This window comes from Labrus bergylta, chromosome 13 (assembly GCF_963930695.1).
Source record: "Labrus bergylta chromosome 13, fLabBer1.1, whole genome shotgun sequence".
Taxonomy (NCBI): Eukaryota; Metazoa; Chordata; class Actinopteri; order Labriformes; family Labridae; genus Labrus; species Labrus bergylta.
In genome coordinates this window covers 2,858,680-2,879,971 of record NC_089207.1, presented here as the reverse complement: position 1 = coordinate 2,879,971, position 21,292 = coordinate 2,858,680, and the positions used below count along the sequence as shown (strand labels likewise).

The 21,292-nt window shown below is 39.1% G+C and overlaps 1 protein-coding gene across 3 annotated transcripts; it reads left to right on the top strand.

Annotated features, from left to right (window-relative positions):
* The first annotated feature begins 683 nt into the window (after positions 1–683).
* Positions 684–19,506, top strand: LOC109995124 (immunoglobulin-like domain-containing receptor 2). Of its 3 annotated transcripts, XM_065962141.1 has the most exons (10): positions 685–1,028; positions 4,457–4,786; positions 6,530–6,649; positions 10,238–10,294; positions 12,157–12,303; positions 12,420–12,584; positions 13,917–14,030; positions 15,093–15,294; positions 16,085–16,751; positions 18,963–19,506. In XM_065962141.1, exons 1-10 carry the CDS (start codon positions 986–988, stop codon positions 18,996–18,998), a joined length of 1,881 nt encoding a protein of 626 aa, XP_065818213.1. In that variant the 5' UTR covers positions 685–985; the 3' UTR covers positions 18,999–19,506. The 3 variants fall into 3 exon arrangements, with proteins under 3 accessions (XP_065818214.1, XP_065818213.1, XP_020504388.2); XM_065962142.1 differs by lacking the exon at positions 10,238–10,294 and having other exon boundaries at positions 684–1,028; XM_020648732.3 differs by lacking the exon at positions 13,917–14,030 and having other exon boundaries at positions 688–1,028.
* Positions 19,507–21,292: the final 1,786 nt, after the last annotated feature.

Here is a 21,292-nt window from a genome sequence, read left to right as displayed (position 1 = left end):
AATTGTGAAGGCATACCTCTTCATTTTTTTTCAATCCACAGTATGAAGAGACTGTTAGAAAAAAATATCAACACATTTAATCAAAAATAAAAATTAACATTAGTTTGATTCCAATTCAAACCACTTAAATCATAAATCAGCCTCACTAACCACCACCCTGCTCAACTGTCCACAACTTTGTCGATGACAACATTTTTCTATGTAGGCCCAGGGGCCAGGAACACCGGGCCCCTGGGCCTACATAGAAAAATGACCCGTAAAAACTTTGAACAACTATGCTTTGTTTTACACCCTGAAAATGGAAGATAAATAATCACAGTAATATTTAAACTTTGTAATATACACACCTTTCAGACAGTTGAAGCGAGGGGGGAGAGGGGCCTTTGAGACAGACTCCACATTTTTTACAGAAAGGAATTCTGAATGTTTTTTTATTTATTCAGACAATTTTAGTTTTCTTATTGTGGTTATAACTTAGAGAAAGAAGTATTGATACTGACGCATGATTTGTATTTATTACAATATGTTTACAGTGTGGTAATAGTACTTAATACTTTACCCACCATAGCCCGTGTGCAGTAAAATTCCTGCAAACTCACAGTCCCCCCTGACCTGGTTTTATCATGGAGCTCTCCCCCCCTCCATCTTCACACCGAGCAGACCTCTCTATCTGGCCGCCAGACACCGCTGCAACCCCCGCTACTTTAAGAGTAAAACTGGACCCCAGAGGAGGAAAAACTAAAGTTCTTAGCTGCACTAACTTCATGTTTTAATGAGTGAGACTGCAGAAACTTAAAGCATACTAAGTATTTTAAAGCAGCAGTAGTTTTGGGTGCCGGGCTCACCTCTGTGTGAAGTGGTACAGTCCCGTTAGTCTCCGCAGTCTGGAGTCCTGTGAGCTGCACAAGTTTAACACCGGGCGACGAGAATGAGCAACATGCGGATTAAGAGCTGTTTACTATAAAAAAGAATACAAACGGATTGTATGATGAACTTTTACCTGCTGGCCTTGTTACTGGGAGCATCTGGTAAGTTTTATTCTCTTCACTAAAAAGATGTTTTTCTTACTAAAATGCGTCATATTTACGACAACAGCGCAACAGGTTGATCCCATGTAAACTCAGTGATTATCAGGCAACACTGTAACTTAACGTTTTCATTTACCTTTTTATTCGAGATAAATGAGCGACTTTTTATGAAACATATTAAACCAAAGCTGGAGTTAGTAAACTGTGGTATTCATGACTGTGTTTTCTTCTACTTCATCTCCTCTGAACGCCTATAATCATTTCCCCTCTGGGGGTTTATAGCTTTGCTGATACAGGCCTAGCCTATGTGTTTGTATATTACTAACCCATTATTACACATTTAATCTTAATTTAGGTTTTTTGAAGTAGCCTACAACAATATTTACTGTAATAGAGCTACTGTGGTAGCACTACGAATAAGGCGAAACTACAAGGAATAATGTATAGAAAATACATTTTTAACTGTTTTCATTTTCAATTTGGAGTTGTATAAATGTTCCAAACACACATAGGCTGAAATGTAAACATATAATGTTGTTTAAGGTTTTGAAAGGTGTACATTTGAAGCTCTTCTTTTTCATTCATAGTTGCATATTGAATATGTTGAAGTTGAAGGCTGTTAATTCAATTAAAGTTAATTTTTAATACATCTAAAGGATCCATTGAGAGATCAAAACTGGAATTTTTCACTATTTTGACCAAATATGAAACAAAAATGTAATAAGAAATGTAGCTCAGAAATGTATAATAGGCCTAAATGTTAGTTCAGTCCTTCAGTAACTCTAATATAAATAACACAACATCTTGTAAAGTGCATCAAGTCTCAAGAGCGTTATAAATAAACCTGTGATCCATCACTCCTGACACATCCCTATATTCACCTCTTTTATCAAAAACTTTTGTGTTTGGTAAAAAGTATTTTATCAGAATTAGAGGCTCTATTCGGTCCTATCATTGTTATATTTTGTCGGGCCAATGAGTCAAAGTGAAGGAATGTAGGACTCGGTAAAAGCAGGAAATGTGACAGCTCTGGAGAGGAAAAGAAGTCTGACCGTGTTCAGGAAACATGCAGCGTCCTGCAGCAGTGACCACACGGAGACGGTATTTTAATAAAAGCTATCAGGCTAAATCTTACACAGTGAGGTCTGTATGCAGGTGGAGGAGGAGGAGACACTCACTCTGCAAACTGTTCATTAAAACACAGTGAGTCACACCTGATGCAGACTGCAACATAAACAATAGTTAACAGTCAGGTTTTTAAATAGTTTTCTAAAGTCTCCTCACCTCTAACTGAGGCGGACATTCACGGAGTAACGGTTTGGTTTAAATCTCCAACAGTTAATTGGTCTGTTTCCAACCAGCTGGAAGAAAGCGGATGCTCTCATTGGTTGGGTGTTTGTGACCCCCCCACTTCCCCCACTTCTCCTTCCTTAAGTTGGACAGAGGTGGGGGCCTAACAATGGACTGGTCCATGAAAGAAGAACACAAAGGGATGACCAGAGCTTTTTCTGTGGGAGGAATTTAGGAGCTGTTGGGTTGTCCTTCCTCTTGTTATCTTCTGTATAAATCATTAAATAAACTTTAAACTGAAAGTGTAGTTTCCTTATCAAGAGGAAACTGATGATGCTATCGAGACTGTACTGTGTCTAAAATGTAAATAGTTTGATACTTGTACATAAAGGACTGTTTCATTAATATAGTTGATCTTTCAAGCAAAATGAAAAAAAAACTCTCCGGTTTCATCTTCTTAAATTTGAGGATTTGCAGCTTTGCCCGATTTATAAACAGAAAATCTTCAGTTAATTTGTTGAGTCATTCATTTCCGAATTTGAATCATTTCAGTTCCTGAGTCTCGGTTTTACAGCTTTCTGACACTATGCTCCCGTTAGTTACGATTATTATTATTGACAGATTAATCTGAAATAAAAGTAAAGGGTAGTTACTGTGTATGACTTTTGACTCGTGCTCAGAAAATATTGTAGATAAAAAGTTAAAAACGGTCTTAAAGGAAAGGCCCGCTGCAGGCTTTTGTTTTGATTTCCGGTCTTCTGGGAAATGTTTAGAGGGACTTCCTGCCACACCTCGACTTAATACGACTCACAGAAAGCACCCACGACTGTGTCTGCACTCTCCATCCCCTCCCTGTGTGATGACAACCCCCTGCCTCTCCACAGGCCCCCCCCACCACCCAACACACATACAGGAATTTGACCTCTCTGACCCTGGCACAGAGCAGCAGAGGAACCCCCCTACACACAACTTATCTCTGCTCCTGTCTTTAATATGATGTGAAATATGTCCCAGGTGTAGTCCTCCATACAGACAAAGGCGAGGCACAGCTGTTTCATCTTTGATCACAAACTGTTTAAACTGTTTTTAGGTGTTTTTGCAACTTTACTTACTCAGCTAAACCTAATGTAGTGTTCAATTATAATGCCGTTTTAGCTTTTCCAAGACATTTGTATCAAAGAGGGTCGACTTTATACGACTATAATATAGCGCGATGATTTTTCACTGAATGGCGATACTCGACATACATCGATATGTCTTTTATTAACAGTCAGTTGTACAAGTTCAACATGTTCATGAAAATAAACTACCGGTTTGTAAAATGAATACATTTTCTGCATAACAAAATAAACAGTTTTGTGTTTTGTTGTCTATTTAGTTTGTTGAGTTTGGTTCAGAGAGAGAGAGAGAGAGACAGTGAGATGAGAAATAGGTGAACTGGCAGCTCTACAGAAGACGCGTATAACGTTATTGAACTATATCGATATTAACGATATTGTCCTACTCTATATCTGGATTGAAAATATATCGATATATCGCCCAGCCCTAGCTAAACGCTCCACAGGAAACCAAACCTGTGTTCTAAAGTCCGGTTCTGTTTGCTAAGTTTATCACTGAGTATTCTCAGGTGTGATTCTGTGCTGTGTTTGAAGTTTGCTGCACACATTTTAATCTCTGAGTTGCGTAACTCTTTGTATAGTTGAATGAATCACATGTCCAGGAGTCATACAAAAGCTGTATATACTCACTGTATATGTTCCCTCCAAGATAATGTACTCACTCTTACTCCCTTTATTCCCCCTTATGTGCTGAAACTCTTTTAAATCCAGGTTGAAGACTCACCTGTTTACAGCCTTTCATTAAACAGCTTTAATAAGATTTTAAACTTTAACTCTGCTCTGTAACTTTTAACTCTTTTTATATTTTTACTTTATTTATTTCATTTGAATTATTTTTATTTGAACATATTTTCAGATTTAATCATTTCAGTGATTTTTTAATTTTCTATTTTAATGTTTCTTTTCTTTCCTCTGTCATGATGCTTTTGATGTTTTGTGTGAAGCACTTTGAATCGCCTTGTTGTTGAAATGTACGACATAAATTAACTTGCCTTTCCTTGTGTGTTTTGTGTGTGTCAGCGTGTGTGTGTGATGGCGTGCATGTCACAGTGCGGGAGAAGCAGCGCATGGCGATGCTCTTCCAGTCGGTGGTCCTCCCCTGTCAGTACCAGACGGCGTCTTCTCAGACTCCCGTGGTGCAGTGGTGGTACAAGTCGTACTGTCGAGACCGCACGCGAGAGTCCTTCACGCTGCCCGAGAGTCTCGCCATCCAGACCTCGGAGCTCGGCGCCTCGTCCCACCTGGAGTGCTCGGACAGTGGGCGCACAGTCCGGGTCGTGGCGTCGGCGCAGGGAGCCTCCATGACGCTGGCTGAGCACTACAAAGGGAGAGACATCGCCATCGTCAACAGTAATGTTTTATTTTTATTTATTTTTGCTTAGAGTCTTTATATGTGATGTTTCACACTTAAATGTAGAAATCAAGTCTATCCTCTGAAAATAACTCTGTGAGTCATGACTGTCTACAATGGGTGTAACACCCGAGTCCCACTGTCTGTCATGTTTTCAGAGTTTTCAGAGTCCTATCTTCACTTTGTTTACATCGCCCGGACGGCCGGCTGACTCCTCCCCTCGTGTATAAAAGTTGTTTAATTGAGGGACTAGAGAAAAGAAGAATAACATACTGTACTCACTGCTTAACTGTGTTTCTAGATCACGCTCATTTCAGGTAAATTTACATGCAGTGTGAAGATACCAGCATAATAAAGATCGCTAGCATTAGCGTGCAATCAAAAAATCGCATATAAAGCCTTTAAGAAGAAAGAGAGCAGCTGTAGGACCACTTTGTGTTTCCTGTTCTCTAAATACACCTCTTTTGTCTTTGGCTCACAATAGAGGAGATGACTACACACACACACACACTCACACACACACACACACACACACACACACCCACAGGTCACACACACACATCCAGGTCCTATTCATGTATGACTCCCTGCTAAACCTCGAGTCTTATCAGGGTAAAACAGCCTTCACCGTGTTGTATCCAGATGTGACGTTCAAACACACACAACACTCAACAACAACGTCCTCCTGACGTTATTTATAACAGCAAAGAGAAACTCTGACTCTGACATCACAATGAATTATCTGTAGAGGGTCAGCACTTGTTGATTCCATGTTTGAGTATTTTTTATGTTTTTTATAATTAGCCGAGTATGTGCTTTAATAAAACATGCACATGATAAAAAGTGTTACAGCTGAAAGCTTAGAGAAATATAAATTGCTGTAAAGTTTTGAGCTACAGGTGATTTTATTAGGATTGTGTATCAAACCTTGGAAGCTTAAAGAAAATTGACATTTCTGAACTTCCAAAAATTGTTATTGACCATCTTCTTGGATCAGTAGGAGGCTATTAATGTTTACCTGCTTGGACTCAATCTTTGTTCTTTAACCTGAGTGTTCAAACCCAGCTTGGCATTTAAAAGGAAATGGCTTTCTGGAGGTGATATTGATGTGTCGGTTGTTGTGTTTCAACATGTTTTAAACATTTGAGACAGTTTACTGTCAAGGCTTGGTTTTCAGTACACAGCACCTTTAAGGTATCAACTGAAATATCTCAATACAAAGTAGAATCACTACTCGCTCCGCTTAAAACTATACTTGAGTTTGATCTAAAATTTGATTTTAATGAGTTTGCTTGGAGCCAATCAGTGCAAGTGTCTTTAGATATACTCACTACTACGGCAGCTACCACCCAGACAGTATGTGATTTTAAAATGCCAAAATAATAGGGGATTTGTACAGATACTTAATGAATATTTTTAATATTTAAATTTAAATTCATGGTAAAGGACTATTAGTTACTCAACTAAATGCTTCATTTCACGTTTAAAAAAAAAGTATCCAGTAATATATTGTAATTGATAAATGTAGTGGCACAGGTCAGCCTGTTCTATCAGTGCTAGTTTTAAAATACTCCAAACTAAATCAAGCCCAGTATATATAACTGTACGACTGAAGATGTGCTCTGTCCTTAAAACCGGCAGAAACAGAGTTATTATAATGATTTTTTTTTTTTAAATCAGAGTTGATCGATTTGAATTTAGATTTAAACGCCGTCTTGCTTGTTGTCTTTTTTTCTCTGCAGAAGCAGACCTGCGTATCGGCGAGCTGCAGTGGGGCGACAGTGGAGTGTACTTCTGCAAAGTGGTCATTGCTGACGATCTGGAGGGGAAGAACGAGGCCCAGCTGGAGTTACTGGTGCTCGGTAATGGCTACATTCATTTTAAAATCACAAATAATAACTCGATAGAGATTCAAACTAACTTAGAGGCTACAATCAGTTAAGCTTCATTTTAGATGTGAGTAAGAGTCTCACAGTCTCTTTACTCCCTTCAAGGGTTTTTACAACAACTTCCATGGAAACAGCCATATGGTGTGTGCCCTTACAAATACAGCCAAAAGCTCATTTTGCATTATTGTGAACCTGTTAGATACAGTTTCATATGTGATCATACGTTAATCTGCACTGGCTGTATGCTCAGGTTTTATCTGTTTTTTTTGCTTTGTCATCTCAATCTTCAGTCAACAAAAAGGTGATGTCCTTTCAGTAAGAGAGGTTGTGGAGGGGTTTTTTGTTGTTGTTATAAAGCCCCTCCTTAAGCCGTTACCATGGCAACTCAGAGGAGGGTTGGGGGTACGTTAAGGGTCGCTGCTGGTGTAGACGTTAAGAGAGGGGAGAAGACAAGAAGCAGGCTAAAACTCTCACTACAATGTGACATTTTCTTCTTTCAGTTTTGACTAACCTCGATGTTGGTTGTAGCTGCTCGTTCATACAGCCCTGCTCCATACAGGCCGCTTAATCTCATTATAATCAGCTCATAGGACAGAAGGGGGGGGGGGGGGGGGGGTCTTAAATGTGTCAGAATAACAAGACTAGACTGGATCACGGTGCTAGATTATTTGTATTGAAGAAACCGGAATGAGGTTACTGTCATTAGTGCCAAATTTCCCACCCTGAACTCCTCAGTTTTCTTGCCAAGAATTCAATGAAATAAGTTACTAAAACTCTCCCATCTCTCAGTTCAGTATTAAACTACTGACAGCAGCAGATGAGAGTACTTCAGCATTGCAATAATGATGGGAAAAAAGCTAGCGCTGCTTTTTTCTAAAAGTAACAAAAAAATCTCAAGGTTGAAAATGTTACATCTGGTTTGTCGCACCATAAACAGTCTCCACAGAACCTTCAGAAAAAACATGAAAAAATGTGACTTTGAACATACTAAACAAAAGAGCTATACATTTTTAGCTTGCTGTTCACCCCTGATTTTAGGCTTCATGCTAATTTAGGCTAAATGGCTGCAGCTCCATAATGACTGTATAGAAATTAGACCACTAAACTCTCAGCAAGAAAAGCTTTTCCCCAAATTTCTTAGCATACTTATGCAACAAGCTTTTTTTTATATATATATATTTTTTTTTTTTTTTTTTTGGGGAGTGGGGTTATCTCCTCTCCACTTTGTCTTGCAAAATCTTCCCTTACACTCCTCCAGTTCTCACTGCCTCCCTCCCTCTCAGTGCTACATAACTCCCCGGCTCTCTCAGGTTACACACTGTTACTGAGCTTCATGGTATGTAGACGAGTGTGCCAGGTCGAGGGAACCAAGATTACTTCTTTTTTTTTATCAAGTAGGGAGGGTACGCTGTGGTTTTTTCTCCCTCCATAGTAACAGTCTTACTCAGCAGTTTGTGCAATCAGTGGGTGTTATGTCTATCCCTGCAGCCAGACAGATCAGTGCCTCTTTACTGTAATTATAGTCCTCCTCACACCTCATCATAAACTCATGAGCACCTGCAGTTGTGTCTTCAGTTTTTATCACACCTGCTGCACTCCTGTTATCCTTCAGTATTTAACAGGTTTGCAAACAGCCGGGATGTTTAGTTTCTCTTCCACCACTTGTTTGTCTCCTACATGAAGCACAAAAGAATCACTGTTTGTTTCATCACCCTACAGCTTCTGCAACCTTTTTTATCAAGAGTTGCCATGGTAAAATAGTTGCCCCAGAATTGTTATGTGCCCCAGTTTCCACCCCCGCTCCCCCCCCTTCACATTTATCCTCACACGCTGTCTCTTCAGGCACATCCCCGTAGCTAACAGAAATGAAATGTAGTACAGTCGGCCCTCTTCTAAAATTAGATTTAAAGTATGGCTGTTATGATCTCTGACCTCTGGCTTACATGACTCATGTGTGTGTTCACAGGCATTTTTAAAACACTTCTAAGAAACTCAATGATATAATTTTTAAGTAGCAAAGACTTTAAAAAAAGAAGTGTGATTCATGTGTGAACAAACATCTTATTTTAAGCTAGCAGCTTTGAGCGACTGTTCACATTTTAAATCATGAAAGATGAAAACCTACAAGTATGTACATGGTTATTAGTAGACCATCGTGTTATTATGCTATGAAATAACAAAGCTAACATGCTAATGTTTAGCAGGTATCACTGTTAATGTGTTCTCGGTTCATGTTGAGCGTGTTAGCATGCTAACATTGGCTAATTAGTGCCGCAAACAAAGTACAGCAGAAGCAGGAAGGACAGTTTTACATGGATTTGGTCAAAAATACGACTTTGGGAAAATGATTAAAAAGGATATATAAAAAGGTTATGATTGACATCTTTAGGGGAATGCGACACATTTTTCCACAGTACTTTTCATTAATGTTTTCAGACTTTCAAAGTAATTATTTGCCAACATAAATGATCTTTTTTAGATAAGAGTTTGAAAAACACCTGAGGTATGTTAGGTTTTGGTCTCCTCATGATCTACTTTTTTTTCCTTATTGTGAGTCTCTGACTTTATTTGGAAGCAACTCTGCACACAGGAAAGGTCCATTCCCAAAACACAAGTGTAGAGAATGTATGAAATACATGTGTCAGTGTTTTGCTGACTGTTTTAATGTGCTTAGCCAAACATTATGCAGGGGAGCAGGCTGAGGTACATACCAACAAGGTTTTTCTTAAATTGACTTCCATCCACATAAAACAGGAAAAGATACCCTGTACACTAACTTTAAACTTTAAAATGTTAACTCCAAGGTGGTACTGAAGAAACACCTTAGGATGATTGTTAGCACAAATTAAATGGAAATCCAATAATGAGAAAGTTGAGTCTGGATCGTCCTTAGAGTGCCTACTGTGGCTCCAATGTGAGATGTGGTATATTTATTTATCCTTGATGGAAATAAATGATTGTGATTGAGTAAAATGTTCATCTCTTAAGTTCCTTAATTGGTGCTTGAACATTAAAGGCTTTGTATGTGATTTTTTGATCCAGCAGATGTCGCCCTTGAGCACCAGCATGAAACCAAAACAACTCGCGCTGCATTGTTGTGTTAGCATGCTAATGCTAGCGATCTTTATTATGCTGGTATCTTCACACTGCATGTAAATTTACCTGAAATGAGCGTGATCTAGAAACACAGTTAAGCAGGGAGTACAGTATGTTATTCTTCTTTTCTCTAGTCCCTCAATGAAACAACTTTTATACACGAGGGGAGGAGTCAGCCGGCCGTCCAGGCGATGTAAACAAAGTGAAGATAGGACTCTGAAAACTCTGAAAACATCACAGACAGTGGGACTCGGGTGTTACACCCATTGTAGACAGTCATGACTCACAGAGTTATTTTCAGAGGATATACTTCATTTCTATTAAGTGTGAAACATCACATATAAAGACTTTAAATATTCACTCTGCTACCAGATTCTCTAATTTGCCTGACCTTTTGACCTTTGGGGCTCTTGCTTCCTGCTTCCTGCTTCTCGGCCTTCACCTGTGCTCTCCCTCTCTCTGCAGGCCGGACAGGTCAGCCCGACGATATCCTGCCTGAGTTTGATGTGGAGATTATGCCAGGTACGGCTCCTCACCTGCACTTTGTCTTACTGCATGGCAACTTCTGGCTTTCCTTTTATTTAATTTTCACTGTCCAATCAAAACTCTCTTTGACTAACAAATATACTGAACAAATACATGAGCTGCTGGTGTCGTCAAAAAGCTGAAATACCACAACGTTTTTTAAAAGCTTTTATAGAGACTCATAGCTCTTAATCCATTCCTCCGCTGAGGATTTACATTCTACAGGGGATGTATGGTGCCACAGCAAATGGTTTTAAGTGTTGTTTTTTTTAATGCTTTTTCGACACACCCTGAGGAAGTGTGTTGTTAGTGTTTGGATTCTTTGGAGATGTGATGAGTGATAAGAGTCTCTCAAGAGTTCCCTAGAGTTTATCTAAAAGTTTCCTTTTTTAGTGCTCTGTGGTCCCTGGATGCACAGAGTGTGATAAGGTAATGATAAGTTAAAACAACCTTATCTGGAGGTAAAAACCAAACGGAAGTGAACCAAAAATGTCTGTCGTTATGGAAAGAAAATAAAAAACGGCTAATTACAACTAAAGGTAGAATCCAACGTTTGTGAGCTGTGATGAACTTTAACAACGGACATACACGATATGGTGATTATTTTATGATTGACCTTTATTTCCCCTTCAAAATAAAAGCATGTGATCCTATAAAGGTGGCTCTAACTGTTCTCACCGTATTATACAGAAATCTGGTTGATGCCCTAAATACATATTTTGCTTCAACTGGTTAAGGGTAACTCACAATATGTGGCACACAAAAAGGACAACTTCATGATGCAGCAATCATTGATAAATTGCAAGATAATAATATAATGATTCATCAGGATATCTGATCAAATTATCTAGTGTCAGTTTTGTCATTTTATCATGCTTCATCTGTTCACTTCTTTTAACCGCTGCTCTATTCTCCTGCTGTCTTTTTTTATCTTGCTGTCAAATTCTTCTTCGGCCAATTCACTTCTGTTCATGCTACACTAATTCATCTCATAAGTGCCACCGTGAGGAGTCATGAAGTAGTGACGCAATGAGAGAAATTGGCAGATGAATCTTAATAATCTAATGCAATAGAAAAAAATCTAACTGTAGCACCAGAGCTTCATTAATTGTATCACAAGTCAGGACAACATTTTATTGCTGAATCGATATTTTGTCCCTGATACTGAAAGATACAACGCATTGTAGATAGAATTTTATACTAAAGGTGTAATTCATAAAAGACGTCAACTCCATGTTCTTATTTTAGGCAAGGCAAGTTTATTTATGTCGCACATTTCAACAACAAGGCAATTCAAAGTTCTTCACACAAGACATCAAAAAGCAAGAAAAAAAAAGAAACATTAAAATAGAAAATTAAAAAAATCACTGAAATGATTAAATCTGAAAATATGATCAAATAAAAATAATTCAAATGAAATTAATTGAAATATATAAAGTAAAAATAGAGTTAAAAGTTACAGTGCAGAGTTAAAGTTTAAAATCTTATTACAATTGTTTAATGAAAGACTGTAAACAGGTGTGTAATTTAAAGGTTTTTTTTGGGCTTTTATGGAGAGATAGTGGATAGTGACATGTGGGAAAGGAGCCACAGGCTGGATTTGAACCCGAGCCGCCCACGTTGAGGATTACAGCCTCCATACATGGGACGCGTGCACTAACCACTGCGCCACCAGCGCCCCATTTAAAGGTTTTTATTTTATGTAAATGTGTTACCCTTAACAAAGAATAGATCTTATTTATGGCCAAAACCTAAGACCATGGATAATTTAAATGTGACATCCAGGATATTTAGGTATCACATATAAATTAGATGAATTTTGAATTTATCATGTAATACCTCCTGGGGTTACTTTGCAGAGTGGGCGTTTGTTGGATCCGTCGCCCTCGGCAGCGTCTTGTTCCTGCTCCTGTTGGGAATCTGCTGGTGTCAGTGTTGTCCTCACTCCTGCTGCTGCTACGTCCGCTGCTGCTGCTGCCCTGAGACCTGCTGCTGTCCACGACACTGTGAGAAACATAACACATCCATATGAAGAAAAAAAAAAGTGTATTTACTCTTTAAGTTCCACAGGGTTTTCTAAGTCTTAAGAAGTCTCACTCCTTTCTGATGTTCCTCTGCACAGTATATGAGGCGGGGAAGATGGCGAAGAGGGGACCCCCTCCTCAGGTTCCTGTGTATCCGTACTACATTCCTGGTGTTCCCTCGGTGGTTCCTCTTGCACCCCCGTCCCACGTGGAGCCAAAAACAATCTCCTCTATCCCCTCTGTGGAGAATAACCTGTCTGGAGGTGAGAGAGACTGACATACTCTCAGTTATCTCATACAGTGTTGAAACACTGAGTGGCAAGTGAGAAAGAAGAAAAAAACATACAAAAAAAAGGTTAAAAAAAAATCATCCAGTGTTTTCATTGTAACACTTACACATGGTATCAATCAATCAATCAATCAAACTTTATTTATATAGCACCTTTCAGACAAATTAAATTGCAGTTCAAAGTGCTTTACAAGACTGCAGAAAAGTTATTGATGAAAAAGTAGTTTATAAAATCATTGAGAGACTAATGCACACCAATTAAAAGAAAATATATATAAAAATGATAAAATAAAATATGACACATAAAATGAATAAGATATTAAAATTAATACAAAGGAGAAGAATATTTAAAATTGTAGTAGGATAAAAAAAGACAATACAATAACATTAAGATTTGAATTTATATGAAGCACTATATAATCTGCTGGTAACTCCGGCCTACTGTGTGCTGAAGCCAATCCCATTTGTACTAAATGGGACTAAAAGCAATACTCAACAGGAAGAAAGCAATGCCTTTGTGCCATTTTCAGTGTTTGTGCAGCAATATTGATTTCTGCATTATTAAGTGGCTTAAAGTGCAATTATACCCTCCTTTCAAAATAAGACTGAAGTCATCTGCCTTAATGTTTTTTTCAACTGGTTTTTAACCCTTTCATTTGCCAAAGTTTGTATTACAACAGTTTAAAAATGATCCTGACATTTTTTGAGGGTTAGATCAAATCTAAGGCAGCGTTTTTTTCTCTGTCTGTGTCTCAGTTGAAGATTTTCTATATGTTGTTTTTAATGAAAGAATAATTGTTGTGTACACTGTTGATGTATATAATTTAAAAGGAGACTGTGTCATGTTCAAACATCTAAACACACACACACACTACTCCTGAAAACATCCTGAAAATGTTCAGGTTAAGCTGCATGTGTGAACACAAACAAACACTTTTTTTCTCATAGTAAGAAAAATATCAGTTCATTTAATTTTTCTAACTTGGCAAAAAAAAATCTGCCCTTTTTTTTTGTTTTAAACACAAGAGAGAAAACTATTTTAGTCAGACTCATATGTCAGAGCTCCTGGATATCGTCTCAGAAACACTGACTTGACTAATCCTCATTTCATTTATCATCCCTCATGCTCACACCCAAATGTCTGCAACATGCATGTTGATTATCTCTGATACTAATCTTAACACTTATTGGGGTTTAGTTTTTAGTTTTTGTTTTGTAAGTACTCTCCGTGTATATGTGTTTGTCCTCGCATGGTCATGTCCCTGTGTGTGTATGTGTGTGTGTGTGTGTGTGTCCACATCCACAGTGCGCAGTGGTTATCGACTGAAAGCCTGTCCCAACCAGGACTCAATGAAAGTTCTGTACTACATAGAGAAGGAGCTGGCTCAGCTTCCCTCTGCCAAGACGGCTGCACTCCAACGTAAGCCTGCACAGATTAGGACGCGTTCTGTGATCTGTGTGGCTGTGCGTCAGTGTGTGTGTGTCTCAAGTGTGTGTCTTGAATGTGCATGGTTTGTGTTAATGAACTAGTTTAAGTTTCCATCTAACCCCATCATTTATTTAATACCATTAACAGTCTCCCAAGAGAAAATACATTTTGCATACAAGTTCTCAGGACAATCATTTGATTTGATTGGTGATTGAATTATCAGCCTTTAGTTATTTTGACTCAGCTGTAATCAGTGTTTAAAAGGGTCATATTCTGCTTTTTCTGGTTTTATATGCTCTTTAGTGTGTTTTCCAAGTGTCCTGTGCATGTTTAGACACATCTATGTGCAAAAATTCAAAGTCCGTGGAAACGCGGCTTCTCCATGTCCTCCTGTTAGCTGTAGCATTAGCTGCATGTAACGCTCGGTTCTAGCCCCCCTCAAAAAAATGATGCCAGTGTGACGTCTTGTCAGTGTGAGATCACTGATCTAAGCCCATTGGCTCATTGTGGCCCAGCAGCTCATGTTGCACGCCCGTTAGCTTCTGTAGCACGCCCACGATATGCCGTAGCCTGCGGTAGCACAGTAGTGCTAACGTGCTAATGTTTTTGCTCCCCTCGGAGCCAAAGTGGCTTCATTCCCAATATGGTAAAAGGGGCGTGACATTTCCGAGAACCGTGCTGAGCCACTGACCAATTACGGCAGAGCCGACAGGCCGACCAATCAGATCAGACTTGGCACACGTGGGGACTCTGAACGTGGGCACTTCAGAGCCTTAGAGAGAGAGTCAGAAGAGAGCCGGTGCATGGAGCGGCAGTTCATGAAAACATTCAGACACTTTTTTAGAACTTTAGTTATTGTGAACATACTTTAAGGGCATAATTTGGGCTCTTGAAGATTATACAGAACCTAGAACCAGAAAGAAGCTGATGTAGTGATTACTCTGATCCCAAACACCTACACAGTGCGCAAAACTTGCCAAGAAATAAACTCCAAATATGTCCAACGAGGGAAAATATCACATTTATTTTCTACTGATGTGTCCGTCCAAACAGCCAGGAGCCTATCAGAGCTGAGCTCTCTTCATGACGGAGGGACGACAGATTTCAGACACACCTATCAGACAGTCCAGATGAAGGCGCTCCCGCCCATTGCAGATCTTGAAAACCACAATGTGATGAGAGCGGCTCCGCCAACACAGAGTCGAAGGGCCAGACGGGACAGACGCAACCTCTCAGACGACGAGTTGGACAGAAGGTAGAATCATGTTGTTATGCGATGCATGTGTGTGTGTGTGGTTAGTTGGCTCTGTTGAAACATGTAGTGTTTGGAGGATTGTTATAATTTATATTTATGAGTTTATTGACTCAATTTCAAGACCCATTCAGTGCTATGACAAAAGGGGATGTCATCTTTTTCAGGACATTTACGATCTTTGATCTTTTTAATAATTTAATAGAGTGTTGCAATAATTTAAACAAGAAAGTTTGGCACGGACTAATCTTGAAAATCCTCTACCCACTTGGGCCATGATATATACATTTACAGGTATTTAAAATATAAAACTACAATGTAGACAAGCCTGACAGGGAGGCAGAGGTGTTACTGTGCAATACAGTGTACAGAGTTTTCAGAGTCCTATCTTCACTTTGTTTACATCGCCGGGACGGCCGGCAGACTCCTCCCCTCGTGTATAAAAGTTGTTTAATTGAGGGACTAGAGAAAAGAAGAATAACATACTGTACTCACTGCTTAACTGTGTTTCTAGATCACGCTCATTTCAGGTAAATTTACGTGCAGTGTGAAGATACCAGCATAATAAAGAGCGATAGCATTAGCATGCTAACACAACAATGCAGCGAGAGTTGTTTTGGTTTCATGCTGGTGCTCAAGGGCGACATCTGCTGGATGAAAAAATCACATACAAAGCCTTTAAATGTTTCTCCAAGAAGTAACCAAAAGCTGATCTTTAAAAGCAGCTCTGTAAATAAAATGTGTTTTTGTTCATTTCTTTAACTACATGTCACTGTGTTCTTCCTTGTTGTAGGTGGAACTGTAGCTCGGAGCACCTGCAGAGGAAGACGTTGAGCAGAAGGGGGCGCACGGGCTCCCTGGACGAGCTGGAGGAATTCGCCCAGTCTTTCGACTCGCGCAGCCGTCGGGCTGATCCTCCAGAACGACCGTACGAGCGGGATTACAGCCCCCCCAGGCGCTGCTACAGAGACGAAGACGACGGGTGGCGTCGTCGCAGCCCTTCACCTCTACCACAGAAAAGAAGGGACACGTGGGACAGCGATCGACCCTCTCGACCTCCCCAGAGCAAAGGATACGACAACGCCTTCCTCAGCAATGTGCTGGAGAGCAAGGCGAGGGGACGAGGAGGGGACAGACATGGTGCTAGACCGGACGAGGACAGTGACACTCCCTCCAAAGGAAGCTCCAGAGGCAAAGGCAGCGACAGCTACTACAGCCGCTCGCCCAGCAACCGTCCCGAGGAGGAGGACGGTTTACCTCCGTACTCTGAGTGGGAGGCCGAGCGGTACCGCAGGGCCGACCAGAGAACAGACGGGTACCGCACAGTACAGCCTCCTCCATCAGAGCGATACAGGACCACTGAGCCCGCCATGAGGCCTTTCTCGTACACTCGCCCCAACCAGGGAATGTCCCAAACTCTACAGGGGGCGAGAGAGGAGAGAGAGAGGAGCCGAAACCTGGTGAGTTACTTGTAGCAGGAAAAGGGCCTTCCTTCCTCTGCAGCTCTTCAGGAAGGAGCCTCTTTAATCCTCTGAATAGTGACAGGATGACTCCTTCCTTATTCAATATTTTGCTTATTGTCAACAGATAACATGAAAAGTCCAAAACGAGCAAAATTTTAAGCGATATCTGTGAAGCCTAATCCTGGTGAAGCTGATTCCTCTGTGCCGCAGAATTTAATTATTGTCCAAAAAAAAACTATAACTCCATTCAGACTGACTTTTGCACGCTTCACACATCAATACAGGAAGATATTTATCTGACCAATACACACTTATATGTCATAACAAAGTTACAGGGTGACAAGGAGAGAAGATAGAAAGCATAAAGAGAGAGGAAGCACTAAAAGATGAAAGTTGTGAAGGACTCTCAGAGGATAGAGCAGTACCACTTACCGCTTTGCTCAAAAGGCTGTGTCTGCAGCATGCTATCAATCACTTGGGCACTTGTACATACCCCTTGCAGTGATTGTTAGCATTAAAATAAACTTAATAAAACTGGTGCTGATGGTCTTGTTTGCTTTTGTAGCTCATTAAGCATTGATGATAATGTAAGTCTGTTTTAATACCAGCTAAAAACTAATCAAAGGAGCTTTAAAGCTTTTTCACACTTAAATATAATATAAATGAAGTCTATCCTCTGAAAATAACTCTGTGAGTCATGACTGTCTACAATGGGTGTAACACCCGAGTCCCACTGTCTGTGATGTTTTCAGAGTTTTCAGAGTCCTATCTTCACTTTGTTTACATCGCCCGGACGGCCGGCTGACTCCTCCCCTCGTGTATAAAAGTAGTTTAATTGAGGGACTAGAGAAAAGAAGAATAACATACTGTACTCACTGCTTAACTTTGTTTCTAGATCACGCTCATTTCAGGTAAATTTACATGCAGTGTGAAGATACCAGCATAATAAAGATCGCTAGCATTAGCATGCTAACACAACAATGCAGCGTGAGTTGTTTTGGTTTCATGCTGGTGCTCAAGGGCGACATCTGCTGGATCAAATAATCGCATATAAAACCTTTAAGAGGCATTGATAATAAAAAAAATTGAGTCTGCTTTAATACCAGCTAAAAACTATTCAAAGAGCTTTAAAGCTAATTGCACAAAACGATCATCATATAAACATTTTAGCATTAATACTTATATATAACGTTTTTTTCTTTTGCTGAATGCAGACCGTTCACAAAAGCTCAGTGGTTCTGGTACTGCTCCACAGCTGGGAGCTGGTGCTATTTGCACTAGCCCACTAAAAGTTTGTTAATCCACAGCTGAAAATAGTCCCACAACAAGGACTTCATTTAGTCCTGTTTGAAGTTTGCTAAAAAAAAAAAGATACCCCACCCCCAGTTCCCAGCTGTTTAAGGTTAAAAAGTGCACAACTTAGACCTTTGGTATGTGACACTCCTTCACCTCTACTGTAACTATCAAACACAGGCCAGTACCTGAAAAATAATCAGAAACACAACTACAAACAAAGATTTATTTTGTGCCTTTATTGTAAAGATAGGACAGTGGATAAAGTCTGAAATCAGGGAGAGAGAGAGAGAGAGAGAGAGAGAGAGAGTGGGGAATGACATGCAGGAAAGGAGCCACAGGTCGGATTCAAACCCGAGCTGCACGCCCGCTCTAACCACTCTGTTACCAGTGCCCTTGTGACACATTTTTAGTGTTTTACATCTAAAGCAGGAGCAAACAGGAAGTTTAGGAAGTCAAATAGTACCAAAAGACGTTTTCAGTTTCTGCCTTTTCATGTGATTTATTGACAGGAATAATAATATACAGTGAAGAGTAACACCAGTTTGTTGCTTCCATATCTGAAAATGATTACCAGTATTATGTATGTTACATGATTGTTTCTGGTGCAATGTAAATAAAACAAATGTGGTCTTAACACTGGATCATTATGATTTGATCTACTATAGGTAGCTGTAAATGTTTACATAAATTCTTTTTTTATGAGCTGTATAATCTTTCAATATGCTTGTAACCATAGTGTAACAAATGCTAACTCACGTGCCTTACTAATATTCTTCTCTCTCTGGAATCAGTATCACAGTCATGAAAACTAACAAGCCTTGAGGTGCAGAAACTACCAGGCTGGACTCACCTAGCATGAGTAAGAATACAAAGTCTCTAACGTGTGGCTTCTCGGTGTATTTTCTTTAACAGAGCACTGCACTGAGCAGGGACACTATCATAGTGTGACGAGGTTTCCCAGCCTCCACCCGCTCAGCACTGCCCAATCTGCTCATGTAAACCGTCCTGTTGCTACGCAGGAGAGGCTAACTGTTCTGCCACCAGCCATACGAAGTCTGAAACACCTCACTGAAATATCAGCTGCTAAAATGCTAAAAAATAATTGTGCATGAAGCTGCATGTAGATTTTTGTGTTGCTCATTTGCATGAATTATATCTGGGCGTTTATGCATGTGTAGTCATGTGGATGTTGTGTATGTTGAGTGTGCAGCATGGCTACACTTAAAAACCTGTGCCAAGATGTTTCTTTCATTATTTTATTGCCAATTCCACGGTGGTCTTTTGTCACATCTGATGGGACACACTACAGTCTTATTTTCACAAGCAACTCAGGTTCACTTTGTATTCTTTTTGTCTTTGTTTTTGATACCGTTTCTGTATACCTGTACTGTACCTTGGATTTGTTTTAATTGCACTGCTCAAATACTTTTGGAATAATAAAAAACTCTAAGAAGTCCTCACTGTCTGACAGGATTTTTGGAGAAGTTGCATCTCAAAATTAAGATATTGATAAAGGCCAGTATTTGCTTAAATCAATAAATTCATGGGGTTTTTTTTAATTACTTTATTGCAGGCTGTCTGACTACATTACAAGTTGTCATATTTCATCACAAATTTTGTTCATCCTGGCACATTTTTATATATATATTTTTTTTTAAACATACAAGAATACATACAACATGAAATAAAATAAAAATAAATAAATATCCAAAGAAAAGGTACGAAGAGAAAAATACATTCATCTTTTGATTGGTACATTTTCTTTTATTTATTAATTTTTTATTAGCACACATAAGAATACATCAAAATAGGATTAACAAAAACATAAAAGGTGTGTCAGGAGAGGTCAAGAAGCCAACAGGTTTATAAAGGGACCTCACTTCTTAAGAGACAAATAAATCAACTGAGCAAATCGAATGACACAGTTTCAAAACAAAATTAAATATAAACACATGTACAGTAACCTATACACGTATTCATACACACACACTTAGACACATACATACAATAGAAAATGTGAGAGAATAGTGAGGTTGAACTAGAAACTATACCTGAAGCCAGATAGAGTATGAAATATCAAACAGCTTAAACCCAAAGGTGTTTAGTCTTTTACAAAATACGAGAAAAGAAAGTCCTCCTTTAGAGTCTCAAAAAGACAAACAGGCCATTTAGATGGTTTACAACACATATTTTAAGCTTTGATACTTTGTAGGCTTCACATTGGATACTTACAGTACAGGATATAAACCTACTGCGTGTCCTCTCCTTTATTACTGTAAATAAGGGAAGTAAAAACTGCCATGTTTTGAGGTTTGAAGTGGAAGCAGAGACACAGAAGTGACAGCCAGGCTCTTTTTCCACGCTGCATTTTTCACACGATCTCGAGAGCACTTCAGTGAGGTGAGAGCAGCACTTCAGTTGAGCTCAGGCGGGATTGTTTTGTGTCAACAGTAAAGCTCGCTGGGGTTCCATGTCCAGGATAAGAGATGTAAACACCCTCTCAACAAAGAGCCCTATAACACACACACACTGCTATGACTCATTCTGAGAGTGAACTTTACTCTCAGCCTGTTTACCAGAAATGAGTAAATTAAAAACAGTCCTCCCAGAAGCGCTGACCCACTTCTTCTTCATTTTTCTCATTAAGATTATGCGTAGCTTCTTTAAATTATTTTTTTTACACAGTATGTTAAGATGTAACATTTGCATTAAGAATGTATTCTGCTCTCTTGTTAATGCCATTTAAAGAGACTCATGAGGCAGAGCACACAAAGAAAAAACAGCAGCAAGAAAAACATAAAAACAGTGAAAAGGCTCTGAAGTAGTTTTAATTAATTAATTACTTTTTTTAAAACTAAATTCAACATGTTTTTTTTTTTTTTATTAAAATTAAATAAAAGTCATCGGTTATATTTTAGTCACAGTCTCAGATTTTTAACCCCAAAAAAAGATTTATCTCCCACTTCAGAAGAAGAGAGGAAATTCATATGAAAGGAGAATTTAAGCTCCGCTGTCAGAAGTGGAAAGTTTCTCACTAAACCTCACTTTGCTCGTTACTTTACTTAATGATTTCATTGAAGATACTTTATTAGTCTCAGACTACAACACATTTATCTTACATCTACAGCTAGCTACTTGCTACACTTCAGATAAACATTTTACACTTAAAGTCACCCATATTTGTAAAAAATTAAAAATAAAAAACCAACATAATTGCTCATATTGTGTGTTTGGACAACCTG